Raw genomic sequence first — 15,161 nt, 5'->3', positions numbered from 1 at the left:
TCAGTAGTAGCGGCACCAGAAGTTTGGCCAGTCTCAGGAGGAACACGGCTCGCTCGGCGGAGGGCTGTTTACGATGTGGAGGTTCTTGTTGTTACAAGAATATGATCCTATAGACTGCTAGGAAGTGGTTGTGGTGTTGTGGACAGTCACAGATCTGTCAAGCGAATCTCAAATTCTTACCAGTTCTTACCTAGCAGCAGGTGGTGATCGGCAACCATTGTAGTCAAAACTCTCAACGCTTGCATAGAGTGATTACTAGGGAGAGTCAAACGCACGACGTAGATGTATGTGGAGCTGGGAAGGCTTATAATATGGTAGCAAAAAGGGTCAGCAATAATCAATTTAGAGATGTAAAGTTGAATAAACGCTCAACGACGGTACTGTGCTGGTCCTAGGCTAGACCGTACTAGAGACGCGAGCCTAGAACACTAACAAAATGACGGCGCGACACGTAAACAAGGGAGGAGCACACTCTGAATATTTTTTTTCTTTTTTTCACTTTCCCCCCTCTTTTTTTGGCTCCGCAACATTTTTTCGAAAAATTGCCTAGCCAGAATTTTCTAGACTTAGTTTTTTTGAAACTAGAACTATTTTTCTTGTACAGGTAACACGGAAGTTGGGGAATCCGAATTGCTCACGACTCATGGTATCGCGTGATCAGGAGCTCGAAGATAAAGGAACAAATACTGGACTCGGATTAGGACTGGTGGCGGAGAAGAATCTGGTGGAACTCGAACTGGTGATGGTATATGATGGGCGGTGGAGCACGGACTGGTGGCAAATCTATGGTGGAGGTGGACTCGGATTGGCGTGATGGTGACCTGATGGATGTATATGACTTGGATTGGTGGCGGATATACGGTGGATGTATATGGACTCGGATTGGCAGCGGATATTTGGTGATAGTATATGGGGGCGGCGATGACGATGGTGTGGCGGCGACGTGAAAACCTGTGACCAAAATTCGAAACTCTAAGGTAACTAGACACTAAGACCAATAACTCGACACGACGATGCAACCGCAAATTCAACAAAGCAAAACTCTAAACAAATTATGCAAATGCTCAGATTGGTTCGGATATGATGAACTAACCCTAATTTTTTTGGGCTTTTTCATGGACTGTTGGTCTGAAGAACAGACTCGATCTAAACTATGAAAAACTTGTAAGTCTCACCGAGCAACCTAGAAATCTGATACCACTTGATAGAGCGAGGGTGTCCCGTCTTTCGATGAGATGGTGGCTATCATTTTTGGTGGAGTAGACTTTGACGATCCGACTACGAACGTGCGAGGACGTCGCGCCTTAGCAATCGAACCAACTCCGAGAGGTTATTGACCACGCCAGAGCACGATCAACCTGACCACAAAGGTCTATTTCCTGCAAGCAAACGAAGAACAAGCAAGAAACTGAAATTGCAATCTGGATATTGTGAATATAAGAGGAAAGCTTTATTCATGAATGTGGGGTTCTGTGATGTCTTGGTCTGGTCGTTGAACACAAACGAAGTACGCGAAGTTGCAGATATGGCGAACTTTTAATTTAAACAAACCCAAAGAGGGGGGGGGGGGCGATTTCGTGGCCCTTGGGGGAGGGGTTCGAAACCAACCCTATCTCTTGTTTCCCCACACATACGGACTCTAAAAACAGCCTATACTCTGGTATTTTGAAATTACATGGACCTGACCCAATAATAAGGTGACGCAATACCTATAATAGCCTCTGGACGAAATTTAGGAAGTGACATCTTGTATATTTCATCCGAGCCTTGATACGCTCATTGTGGTGGCTTCAAAGTCCTGAAATCGTCACTTGAAACTCAGTCTTGTTTTCCTTGCGCATGCCATCATCTCCATGCTTGATCTTGCTCAAGTGATCATCCCTCTTGTCCATGCTAGACCCTTTATTTGTAAGCAAAACAAATGTATCCAATTTAGGCATCATCATATTCTCATGAACATTAGAAACATTACCAAGAAACAAAAGTACCTAATAATTTAATTGGCGCGCGCGAGCTCTAGTAATTTGTCCAGTATACGTAGCAGTAGGGGCTGTGGGTGTAACAATGATATTGATGTCCTCATCAAGAAGCAAGGAAAGGAGTTGGTAGGAAGCTACAGGCACCGGACGTCTCACACATTCACTTACAACCAACCACAAAGCCAACAACCAACGAACGCTACAGCGGCCGGACATCCGACAAGTTCCAACAACCAGACGTCCGGTCTTCACTAGAAATGTTGTACCACATGTCCGGAAGCAAAATGATGGAAGTCTGACGCGCATTGGACATTTGGACCCTCCCGAGCCACCAGACGTCCGGCAAACACCGGAAATCCCGTACCACCTGACCAGAGAAGAAATGGCGGAAGTCCGACGCCCAACCAGATGTTCAATCACTCGCGAACGACCAGACGTCCGGTATTGCGTGTGCGCATCCCGACGGTTTTCAGCCCATGTACCCCTCTTTCACACCTAGACTATAAATACCCTTCTCCTACCTCCATCCTAGGGCTGGCAAAGACATAATAGAGAATTGCTAGAGCTTTGCTCATATTCATTATTCCTCTTGGAGGTCAAGACCTCCATGTGAGAAGATCCCCCTAGTGGATGCAAGAGCCCTATAAGGGAATATCAATCTAGGGATGCAAGACCCCTATATGGGAAGATCCTCCATGGATGCTAGATCTCATCTCCTTTGGATTTGAGAAGAACCTTTACCTTTGTGCTTCCCCCTTTTGACTTGTTAATATATATTTGTGGATCTCATGTATGCTATCTTAGTGATGTGTGATTTGGATTTGTTTGAGTCTCTCTCTCTCTCTCTTGTGTTATTGAGTGTTCATCCTTTCTCCATCCTCCAAGTGCGAAAAGATCTTGAATCTAGGGTTTTGCCCTACATCACCATGCCTCCCTAGCCCCCCTCTCCTCTCCTCCTTCCCTTCCCGCAGGTCACTGACCTCCTACTTGTGTCGGGTCCCTCTCTTCCTTCCTTCCCCGTAGGTCGTTGAGCAAGGAATCGAACTGGGCAAACGTGACGGCCGGCCGGATCGATGCTGAATTGACCGGATCCGACGTAGGGATCACAACAAGGAGGAGGAAGTCGGAGGAAGGAACGGTGGCGGGCAGGGGCGGCGGCTACAATGTCGTCGGTGGAAGGAGCGACAATGGAGGCTCCGCCGACCATGGCGAGGAAAGCGAGATCGGCGATGAGCTTCGCGGGGTCCGCTGCGGGGTCAGAGGAGCTGGCCATGGCGACGCGGTGGCCGGCGGGAAAGCGGAGGCAACATTCCGGTTGCGCGCGGGAAGAAAAGGGTAGCGATTATTTTTCGTGATGCAAGCACTCTTTTGTGGCAGTCGCGTGACTACCCTATATTCGCTACACTCGAAGCATTTTTTTTAGGTTGCCGGATTTTTTCAAGAAAATTTAGAATTTGATAGCTTTTCGTGCTTAAAAACAATTCGTGTGTGAAAATAATAGGGCTACTGTGAGAGATGCGGTAAATATCTTTTGGCACGAGTCCGCCGTGTTGGTGCAAGTTGGTGGAAAGACAACAAAACAAGAAACCCAATCGTCAAGAAGAACGAGAAAAGAAAATACACAAAAGGTAGACTACGATTGCCGGCATCGAGCTCGACGAGGCGTCGGAGTTGCGACAAAGATGAGGAAGAAGCTGGGCACCCGGTTCCCCGCGGTTCGTTCTCTCCCTCTCCTCCATGGCCCCTCTCTAATCTGGCTTGCCCGTGATCCGATCTTCCGTGCTCTCGGTGGATCTCGGTCCTCGCATGGTGGATCTCGCCGTTGACTGGCGCTTTGTTTGTCTTCTTGTGGTGCGTTTCGTCGCCGAGGCGCCGCCCGGGTGGAGACGCGGAACGGGCTGGTGTTCTTCTCGGGCAAGCGCTCATGGGCCGGGCGAGGAATCTAATCGTCCTTTTGCTTTGTCTCGCTAGTGAATTGATTTTGTCCCCTTGTGTCGAGTTCGTTTGTGGTGGATGGATGGATGGAGTGAGGTGGACTCGGTAGTCTACTGCGGTTGGTTTTGTGTGAGTGGAAATATTCTTGATCACTCACTCGTAGCTGACGCTAACTTGTGATGATCTGGCAAAAATATCTATCTGGCAAGTGCAAGATGGCGTCGAAGAAGCAAACCTATTGCGATGTTCTTTCGTTGTAACTCGGTTGCTCGTTGTACAAGATGAGTAAATCGAGCTTGAATTGCGATTTAATACTGTACTGTTGCTGCCCAAGTTGCTGGTAGCATGGGCGATCGCTTGCAAGATTCCTCAAGATGCAAACACGTGTGGTAAGTGATAGAAAGAAAGGCTGAGACAGGCTCAGCAGTGTAGTAGTATAAAATTTGGCACATGCAACCTATAAATCTTGAGCCTTAATGTTTTCAGCACGTTCGGAACATTTTCACTGTTTTATTGTCACCAGCCTGACATCATTCAAGTTTTGAAATTGCACGAGACCTTTCCGCTTTGCCCTGTAGGAGTTCCTTTTGCGTGATAGTCATTTTAATAATACTTCTCCTAACATGACTTGTGTTTCCTTGTTGAGAGAACTAGCATGACATCGTGCACACATTTTTTGGGTGTGTACTGATGGCTGGAAGTTTTTGTTTATGTCTGTTACTGAAACCTAGCTTTCCTTTGTTTTTTTTGCTTAGCATTATCTTATGTTGGCTAGTGTGGCTCTTTTGCTCTGTGTTATGTTGTATTCTGTAGGACTATATATTTCAGCTGTTTGTCCAGTCACTAATTTTATGTTGTTGTGTTAGGCACGGATCAAAAAGATAATGCAAGCAGATGAGGATGTTGGCAAAATTGCACTGGCTGTGCCTGTTTTAGTTTGTAAGTTCTGCAAGAATCTTCGTGTGTCTTGTATCTGTTTTAAAATCTCTATGTTTGGCCCATATCTTCTGTCGCTTTTAAAGATATTGCGGCATCACTGTTTTTTGCTGTGTGCATTGTAACACTAGATAATTCCATGATGAAGCATATAAAGTGAGTATCTGGCATTCTGAATTTATTGTTTGCATGCAGCGAGAGCCCTTGAATTGTTTCTGCAAGATTTGATTGACCGCTCATACAAAATTACTCTTCAAAGTGGTGCAAAGACACTGAATTCCTTCCACCTGTGAGTTCTATTCTGTGTCCATGGCTGTTTAATCTTACTATGACTTCGTGCTGTATGTATTGTATCACTCCATGTTTTTCTAGACATATGGATAGCTTTGAGCCGTCTGTGATTTACACATTGTACTTAGATGAAAGTTAGTAATATGGTGGTTTTCTCCAATGTATTTCCATATATTATAAGGGCCCATTCGGATGTCCTCAAAATCTACCAAATTCTCAACTCCGACTCCCTCTGATTCCAGTTCCTCATGCGAAGCGTGAACTTTGGCACCATGTACGGCCGAATGGTCTTCATGGGTTGGTAGCCCGTTTTGTTAGGACTTGGCTCGTTAAAAGGGAAAGGAAGGCCAGGGCTTGGCCCGTTCAGTGGGGAAGGACGTCGTCTCTAGCACGACCAACAGGGAAAGAAAGATCTCGTCGCACCGCCCATCCCTTGAGGCCGCCCACTGGCGCACCGCTGACGAACAGCGCTAGAAGGGCCACGTGACTGCCGTCCTCTGTGGCTGCGAGCCTTCTCTCCGTTGGTGGATCTAGCCGGTGGCGGCTGTAATAACGGTGAGTAGGGAGAGGTTGCTCCGTCTGTGATTGTGGATGGTGAATCCGGCGCCGCCACCATTGTTGTGGGGATGCGAGACCTAGTCGTGGCCGGCGATTTGGCTGATGGGAGGGAGAAATAAGAGCGATGAAGGAGAGAGAGACAAGAGAGACCGGGTGGAAACTCGCTCTGGTTCGGTTTCGCTCACGGGTGAGGAGAGAAATCGAATCGTTTTTCCTATTGGTGGCATGGCCTTGTAATTTTGAGGAACTCCGTGAGCCACAGTTTCGGGAGGTGAAAGCAGAGCTGGCTTCGTGAAGCTGGTGTTAGGAATAAGCAACTTGTCTTTCCATGAGGCCATAGGCCGATATATATATACATGTACAGGTGTGGAACATATGCAGGAAACCCCTCATACAACGGGATAAATACAAAGGGGTACATGACTTATATTATAACTCTAACACCCCCCCTCAAACTCATGGTGGATGAACAACACTGAGTTTGGAGAGATAAAAGCCATGTTGTGCTCTAGTCTGAGCCTTTGTCAGGAAATCCGCCAACTGTAACTCGGAAGGCACATACTGAAGAGCAATAACCTGATCCTGCACAGCAGCACGCACATAGAAAGCATCAACACCAATATGCTTGGTGAGCTCATGCTTCACAGGATCGCGTGCAATGCTGATAGCACCTGTACTGTCAGATAGAAGCAGAGTCGGTGTAGTGACAGAAACACCAAAATCCTGAAGTAACCACTGTAACCAAGTCACCTCTGCCGTCAAAAGAGCCATTGCTCGCAACTCAGCCTCGGCACTCGAACGGGAAACTGCAAGCTGTTTCTTCGTCTTCCAGGCAATGAGAGAACCACCAAGAAAAACACAGTAAGCAGAAAGTGAACGGCGATCGGAAGGATCACTAGCCCACGTAGCATCCGAATAGGCCTGGAGCTGTAAAGAACTGGAGCGAGGAAAGAATAGACGGTGAGAGATCGTGCCTCGAAGATATCGAAGAACACGAAGGAGATGACTATAGTGAACCGAGGTGGGGGCAGAGACAAACTGACTCAGAATATGAACCGGATAAGATATGTCCGGACGAGTGACAGCTAGATAGACAAGACTGCCAACAAGATGACGATAACGCGTCGGATCAGGGAGAGGATCACCATCAGTAGCACGGAGGTGAACATTGAGCTCCATAGGAGTCTCAACAACGCGCTCGTCAGTAAGAGCAGCACGAGCAAGAAGATCCTGGATATACTTTTCCTGGGATATAAAAAAGCCATCAGAGGTAGAAGAGACTTCAATCCCAAGAAAGTAGCGAAGAGGTCCAAGATCAGACATAAGAAACTGCTCACTAAGACGGGCCTTTACAAAGGCAATATACTCGGGATCATCTCCCGTGATGATCATGTCATCAACATAAAGAAGAAGAAGGGTCCGACCACGAGGAGAAAGGTGAATAAACAATGCGGGATCATGAGCACTTGCTAAAAAACCAGCAGCAGTGATCACAGAGGCAAAGCGCTCAAACCAGGCGCGGGGGGCTTGCTTAAGGCCATAGAGAGAGCGACGAAGACGACATACCATGCCATCAGGAACAGAATACCCAGGTGGTGGCTGCATGTACACCTCCTCACGCAGCTCACCATTAAGAAAGGCATTCTTAACATCAAGCTGAGATATAGACCAGTGGCGTGCAGAGGCAACGGCAAGAAGGGTACGAACAGTGGTCATATGAGCCACAGGAGCAAAAGTCTCGTCATAATCACGACCATGCTCCTGCTGAAAACCACGAGCCACAAGACGAGCTTTGTGACGCTCAAGAGAACCATCGGAGCGAGTCTTAACCTTGTAGACCCACTTACAAGTGATCGGACGGACTCCGGGAGGAAGAGAAACAAGATCCCAAGTACCAGTGCGTTCAAGAGCAGCAATCTCCTCTGCCATCGCAAACTGCCATTCAGGATGAACAACAGCCTGACGGTAAGAAGTCGGCTCAAGAACAGCAGCACCAGCGGTGGGAAATCCAAAGCGATCAACAGGCGGACGAGGACGAGAACGCAAGCCATAAGTAGGCTGAGAGGAAGATGACGACCCATCCACAGAGGCATCAACTGGTCGTGGACGACGAGTGTAATGCTGAGGAAGAGATGGAATAATAGAAGGAGGAATCGACAAGGTAGAATCAGGGGGTGGCGACGAAGAAGTCACCGGAGATGAAGGTGTAGAATCCGGTGACAAACTGGGAGAGGAAACCGGGGAGGAAGTCACCGGAGATGAGGGTGGAGAACCAGGTGACATGCTAGGCGAGGAAACCGGGGAGGATGGTGGTTGCAAGTCAACTAGATGTGAAGAGGAAGTGGAACAGAGAGGTACAGTGTCGGCAGGGGTGATAAGTGAGTCAGGAAAAGTGAGGAAAGAGATATCCTGCACTGAAAAAGTCGAGGAAGATGGGCGTGGGTAGAAGGGACGAGACTCTTCAAAAGTCACATCTCGAGAGATACGCATCCGACGACCACTAGGATCCCAACAACGATAGCCCTTATGCTCATCACTGTAGCCTAAGAAGACACACTCAACAGACTGAGCGGTCAGTTTGGTGCGTTCGCGAGGGGCAAGAAGAACATAGCAAACACAACCAAACGAGCGAAGCATCGAATAATCGGGAGAACGATCAAAAAGTCGCTCGAAAGGAACACCACCCTGTAGAGCAGCGGAAGGCTGTATATTGATAAGATAGGTGGATGTGGAGACGGCCTCAGCCCAAAAATGAGGCGGGAGAGAGGCAGCAATCATCAATGCACGAGCCGTCTCAAGAAGATGTCGATGCTTTCGCTCAGCCACACCATTCTGAGCATGAGCACCAGGACAAGAGAATTGAGAGAGAGTCCCGTGCTCAGCAAGAACACCACGCAACATCTTAGAGATATACTCGCCAGCAGAGTCAGCACGAAAAACACGAATGGGTGAAGAGAACTGAGTATGAACCATGGCAGCAAAACGCTTATAAATAGACAACACCTCAGAACGAGAAGTCATGAAATAAAGCCATGTGTAACGAGAGAAATCATCTATGAAAATAATATAGTATTTATGACCACCTTTCGAAGCGAAAGGGGCCGGACCCCATACATCAGAATGGACTAAATCGAAAGGACGCTTAGACACGGACTCACTATGTGAATATGGTAACTGAATCTGCTTGCCAAGACGACAACCCTGACACTCTAAAGAGACATCTCCTGAGACAGACCCCAGAAGGCCTCGACGAACTAAAGAAGACAACCGAGAACCACACAGATGACCAAGTCGATGATGCCACTGCTGGAAAGAACCAGTGACGGAGGCAACAGAAGCGGGAGAACCGGCGATGGTGGTGGCAGCAGAAGGAACATGAAGCCAGTCCAACTCCCAAAGACCCTGAGAATCACGGCGGCGAGGGCCAGCCCCAACCAGAGTGTGCGTATGACGGTCCTGGACAGAACAAGAGTCAACGTCAAGGATAACGCGACAACCAGAATCCGTAAGTTGACCAGCAGAAAACAAATTCATGGTAAGTCGAGGAACATGAGCAACATCAGGAACAGAATAAGGAGTAGTAAGATTGCCTCTACTAGCAACAGAAAGGGGAGTACCATCAGCAGTGAGGACATGAATAGGAGAATCGAGTGATCTAAGAGAGGACAAAATGGAAGAATGAGAAGACATATGAAAAGAAGCTCCAGAGTCCAGAACCCATGAGGATGTACCTGACTGTGTAGAGGGTGATCGCTCAGTGCGGGAAGCATCAGTCACAGAACCAGCAGTACCCGTCGAGGAAGAACCTGAAGCCGCAAGCAGACGCTTAAGTCTCAGAATATCCTGCTCAGTCAAAGCAATGGCTGAAGCTGTCGAGGTAGATGACGAAGTCCCTGAAGATGATGATCGAGCCTTGCGCAGGTGTTTCTTCTTCGTGTAGCACTGAGACTCAAGATGACCATCATTGTTGCAATAGGCGCAATGTGGACGGGGGCGACCTGAGCCTCCAGAAGGAGTGGGCAAGAGCGGCGGAGCACTCGAGCGAGAAGGGGTCGGTGGAGCAAGTGGCGTAGAAGCACGAGTAGTAAGCACAGAGGGAACCTCCAGCAAACCAGCACCACGTAAGCGAGTCTCCTCAGCACGAATCTCAGAAAGCGCCTCCATGAGAGAAATACGGCCACGAGCAAACAACTGAGCACGCCGGGGCTCAAACTCCTTACGGAGCCGAGACAAGAACTCATAGACGCGATGAAACTCCAAATTAGCCTGGACAGCCTGGCAACAGGGGCAGGTACGACACCCAGCACTACGAAGAGAATCAAGCTGGCGCCAGATAGCAGAACTCTGTGCATAGAAGTCATCAACAGAAGAGTCACCCTGCTGAAGAGCATGCTCCTGACGGACCACAGAGAGGTATAAGGCATCACCAGAGGGCTGATAGCGCTCACGAAGACGGGTCCACATCTCAAAGACGGTAGAAAGACCCAGAAATTCAGAGGCAAACTGAGGCAGAACACTAGCAGTGAGAACAGCGGCAGCACGAGCATCATCATCAAGCCACTGGGTGTAAACAGACAGAGCACCATGATACGTCTGAAGAGCCTCCTCATAAGCCAAAACCCTCTCATCATAAGCACAATCAGCAGCATCATCAGCAACCTTAGCCGCATCCTTGGCGGCCTGATTAGCATCCGTAGGAAGAACCGATGGAGTTGGCGGAGTAGGGGCCACCGGAGGAACTGGACGTGGCGGACAGCAGACCTCGCCAGAAAGAACACCCCAAAGACGGATGCCACGCATGTGAATGCGCATGAAGCCAGTAAACTCGGTGTAGTTAGTACCATCAAAGATCACCGGACAGCGAGGAACAGCAACATAGCCCGATGCAGCAGACATTTCTTTTTTTTTTTTTTTTTTTTAGCAGAGATCGATGAAGAGGCAGCTGGCAATCGGCGGCTGAAGAACCGCAGAGTCAAGGGCCGGCGGCAGCTGCGTTGATTGGAGCCAGGAGCAGGAGATCAGACCGGCTCTGATCTGAGTCCACACCGGATCAGGCCGGCTGGGATCAGGCCAGCTGGGAGCGATCCTGCCTGGGAGCGATCCTGCCTGGGAACGAGGAGCGGGAGAGGAAGAGCGGGCCGGCTGGGATCGCTCCTGCCTGGAGAACGAGGAGCGGGAGAGGACGATCGGGCCGGCTGGGAGCGATCTGAGCTGAGATCGAGGAGCCGGACGGAGATCGAGGAGCCCAGACGAGATCGATCCGATCCGATCGGGAGAGAGAGATAAGCCAGAAGGGATCAATAGCACGAGTTGCAGCGTGCAAAAAATTGACCTAGCTCTAATACCATGTTAGGAATAAGCAACTTGTCTTTCCATGAGGCCATAGGCCGATATATATATACATGTACAGGTGTGGAACATATGCAGGAAACCCCTCATACAACGGGATAAATACAAAGGGGTACATGACTTATATTATAACTCTAACAGCTGGGACGTTCGGTCTGGCTCCGTGTTCGGAGTTGGCGGAGTGTGGAGCCGGAGGCCATCCAAACAAGCCCTAGGTAGCTTGTGGAGACTGTCCAGTTGCTGCTTTTAAGTTTTTCTAGTCGCTTACATATTACGCCACTAAATACCATTAAATTATAAAGTATCTCACAAGCCTAACATGTGTGGTCTAATGTTGCTTGGACTTTTGGAGCTTAAATAAACTCTGTAACCTCTTGAAATGCCATCCCTTTGTATGGACGACTCTTAGCATGTGCAGTTTGATGTTCTTGGCAAAAGTTTCTCTTTCGTATTTTCATTATTAACTTGATGACTATTATGATTTAAAACAGGGTATTTTTTGTTTTCATTCTTTTAAGAGGTTTCATTACTCAAACTGGGGAAGGAAATCAACACCATACATTAGTTAAAACACGTAGCCAAGTATATTTTTTGCCTCTTGGGTCAGATAGCAAACAACAGCTGTGCATCCGTCTCAGTTTCATCTTGAATAACGACGCCTGAGCAATCCCTATCCCCACACCCTCCATGGAAGCATCAGCCGTAATTCTTTCATGGCTGCTGCTGTTAAACTCCGCACCTTGTTTGGCTTCAACAGCTCTCCGGACTCTAATGTGACAGTGAGTCTGGTGACTAGATGAATTAGCTGAGTTCTGCTGGTCGTCATCTCGTAGTGTATTCCTGTTCTCCCACCATAGCCACCAAAACACAATTACTAGCAATTAGTGCTTCCCCGGAAGGCTCCAAAGAGGAACCAGAATATGGAAAGCTGACGAGTACAAGAAAAACATTGGGAAATTATTGTCAAGGCTCAAGATGTATCAGCAGGTCAGTTTCGGACTGGTTCATCTTGGTAACCAATTGGAAACTGGTTTATGTTTTTCAGTGGAAAACTACTCTGGTATGATTTCCAGTAATGAACTATAGGAGATTTGCGAAGATGGTCTGCCTTCCGAATGGAACTTGAGTGGAAGCTGAGATGTGCCTGCTCATATGCAGCACATGTGTTTGTCTGACTTATCATGATTTATAACTTTCATCTGTAGTTCGAGCTACTAATTTGATTATAATCTAAGATTAATGATGAAGACTTATCTTCTTTTGATACCTTTGGTAATTGTGGTCATCAATGGTGTTTTCTTTTGTCAAAAATTTAGTTACACAAGTCAACCACAGCCACTTATGCGATGTTTAAACTGTGTGCCTTTGCCTTTAGTGACTAATGGTTTATATGTTTCTTATGAGATGCTCAGAAAGCAATGTGTGAAGAGGTACAGCTCTTTTGACTTCCTAACTGAGATTGTCAACAAGGTGCCGGATCTTGGTGGCGGTGAATCTTGTGGAGATGAAAGAGGATTACCCAGAAGAAGGTAAATTGACTTGGCATAGTCAAATTCTCATGAATCATTGCGATAAGTAACGAGCATGTTATTAATGATTGGAATTCACTTTCTAGGAAATTTTCAAATGGAAGCGACCCAGAGAATGAGGAGCCCCGATCTAGCAAAATGGTACAATTCCATCACATGTCAGCAGAGTTAAATTTTCTTAGCAGATAAGTTGATAACATGATTGGCTTTGCAGCCCATAAGAAGCTTGAACACTAGTCCCAGAGGACGAGGCAGAGGTCGAGGAAGAGGGCGAGGGCGGCCTCCAACCAAGAGAAAGGAAATTGGTTATGTACAGTTTGAGGATGAGAGCAGCATGTTTGCTGAACAAAGTGAACCCTTGCCAGGAGATGAGATAGTTCCAGAGACCAACCGTGGCAATGAGATTATTCCCCAAAGCTCACATCCTCTAGTGGAGGCTCCATCGGTCGTGACGCCAGCTGTGATTTCAAAGGTTGAAAAAGCCACCAACCATCAGCCAGATTTGCCTATGCCAGATGCCATTGGAGGCATTGGTGTTGGACCGTCCAGTTTTGGACATCTGACAGTGCAGGTTGATGAGGAAGAGGACTACGATAATGAGGATTAGGCATAGCCATCCTCTCATTCATCATATGCTCTAACAGGACAGTTCTCCTGGTGTTGTACATTGTAAATATTGTTTCAAGTAGTTACCGCAGCTATGATGTGTAACCTATTTCTTTTTCCCAATAATTGGTTTCGAGTTGCCTCGCATTGTTGACTTAACTGACTAGGATGTGCTAAACTTAACCTTGTATTTGACGGTTGAAGCAGTGATATTCTGTCGTCCTGTTACATTGTACATGTTCTAACCAGCAGTAACTTTTTCTAGTATATCGTGTCGTGACCATCATGCTACGAAATCACGTCATTCAGATGTAGCCAAGCAAGCAATGTGTGTACGAGAGATATCTACCTTGACCTTCACGTTTTGGAGGTGGATTTAGGGCAAAACACAAGGAACAAGGAGAAACAAAGAGAAATCTGGAGGAAAACACTCAACAGGACGTGATTCACACCAACTACCCTCAAATCCAAGGTCAATACAGGTACATTTTGCATCCAAGAACAACACAAGAAATAAAGGTAACCAAATGGATAGTTTTTCCTCAAATCTCTAGCAGAGACGGTTCGTCTTTAATCCAAAAGGATTCTTCCAAAAGGATTTTTCTCGTCAGGTCTTCATCCGCTATGAGGAAATAAGATGAACAAAACCCCCTCAAGATCTAGTTTATGCTTTGCTAAGCCTACAAAGTGCAAGAACTACGAAGAGTGGAACCCTAGATGGCCTAATCTTTCATAGCTTGGAGGGGGAATCCAAGAGAAACACACAAATCACAAGATGGAACACTCAAAGACAAGTCCAAATCACACATCCACTAGATGGGCAACACATGAGATCCATAAGCATACACAAAAAATCCAAGGGAAATAGCAAGAAGAGTAAGGTCCATCTCAAATCCATAGAGGACATGAGGTCTTGGAGGTAGGTAGTTCTTCCCAAATCTCTAGGAGAGATGGAGGCGTGAATCCACGAGAGGATCTTCCAATAAAGGGCCTTGATATCCACTTGGGATCTTGATGCGGAGCATCCCACAGTCATCCCCATGGACCTACCTTCGTCTTCCTAAGTGACACGTGGACCGATGACATGAGCGCGTGCAAGAGCTATCGAGACCGAGGTGACATCGCTTCTCGCTCAACTCCTTTTTGAATCACATGAGACATGGCCACTACCTCAAACGGAGAAACTTTGCATACTCACGTACCAAGGAACTAAGCATGGAGAAGCTAAGGAGCAAGGTCGAACGATGGAGGGAGAATAACACGAAGATAGAGAAGAAACGGAGCAAGATAGAGCTTGCCCGGATCATCCGGACCCCCATCCGGACGATCCATGTAATGTGCCCGAAGAGTACATCAAGCCTCTGGACGAAGCCGGATCATCCGGACCCATCCGGACGACGACCCGGACATTCGGATCAACTACGGCCGCGACGACATAGTCGGACGATCCGGACGACCATCTGGATCATCGAGACCCCGACGCCCAGATCATCTGGACAGTGCTTGCGTGCATGGCTTGGGCTAAGGCCCATGTACCTCTCTCTACCCCTAGACTATATATACTCCTCCCCCGCCACATTTTCGGGTTAACAAAGTGATGAGGACATCAATACCATTGTTACACCGCAACCCCTGCTACTATACATACTGGACCAATTCTAGAGCTCGTGCACGCCAATTAAATTACCAGGTACTTTCGTTTCTTGGTAATGATTCTAATGTTCATGAGAATATGATGCTGCCTAAATTGGATACATTTGTTTTGCTTACAAATGAAGGGCCTAGCTTGGAGAAGGATGAACATTGGAGAAAGAACAAGCATAGAGATGACGGCATGCGCAAGGGAAACAAGAACAGAGTTTCAAGTGATGATTTCAGGACTTTGAAGCCACCGTAATGAGTACATGAAGTCTTGGACGAAATATACAAGATGCCACTTCACAAATTTCGTCCAGAGGCTATTATAGGTGATGTGTCA

At 47.4% G+C, this 15,161-nt stretch overlaps 1 protein-coding gene across 1 annotated transcript; it reads left to right on the top strand.

Annotated features, from left to right (window-relative positions):
- The first annotated feature begins 2,361 nt into the window (after window positions 1–2,361).
- On the top strand, window positions 2,362–13,418 carry LOC123092082 (uncharacterized). Its single transcript, XM_044513764.1, has 9 exons — window positions 2,362–2,420; window positions 3,003–3,314; window positions 4,279–4,303; window positions 4,781–4,853; window positions 5,046–5,139; window positions 11,948–12,035; window positions 12,453–12,577; window positions 12,664–12,718; window positions 12,792–13,418. The coding sequence occupies exons 1-9, from the start codon at window positions 2,362–2,364 to the stop codon at window positions 13,182–13,184; spliced, it is 1,224 nt and encodes a 407-aa protein (XP_044369699.1). The 3' UTR covers window positions 13,185–13,418.
- The last annotated feature ends 1,743 nt before the right edge of the window (window positions 13,419–15,161 follow it).

The sequence above is a fragment of the Triticum aestivum genome, chromosome 4B, assembly GCF_018294505.1.
Source record: "Triticum aestivum cultivar Chinese Spring chromosome 4B, IWGSC CS RefSeq v2.1, whole genome shotgun sequence".
In the NCBI taxonomy this organism is placed as follows: domain Eukaryota; kingdom Viridiplantae; phylum Streptophyta; class Magnoliopsida; order Poales; family Poaceae; genus Triticum; species Triticum aestivum.
Note: the sequence above shows the minus strand (reverse complement) of the source record. Positions and strands in the feature narration are given on the sequence as shown.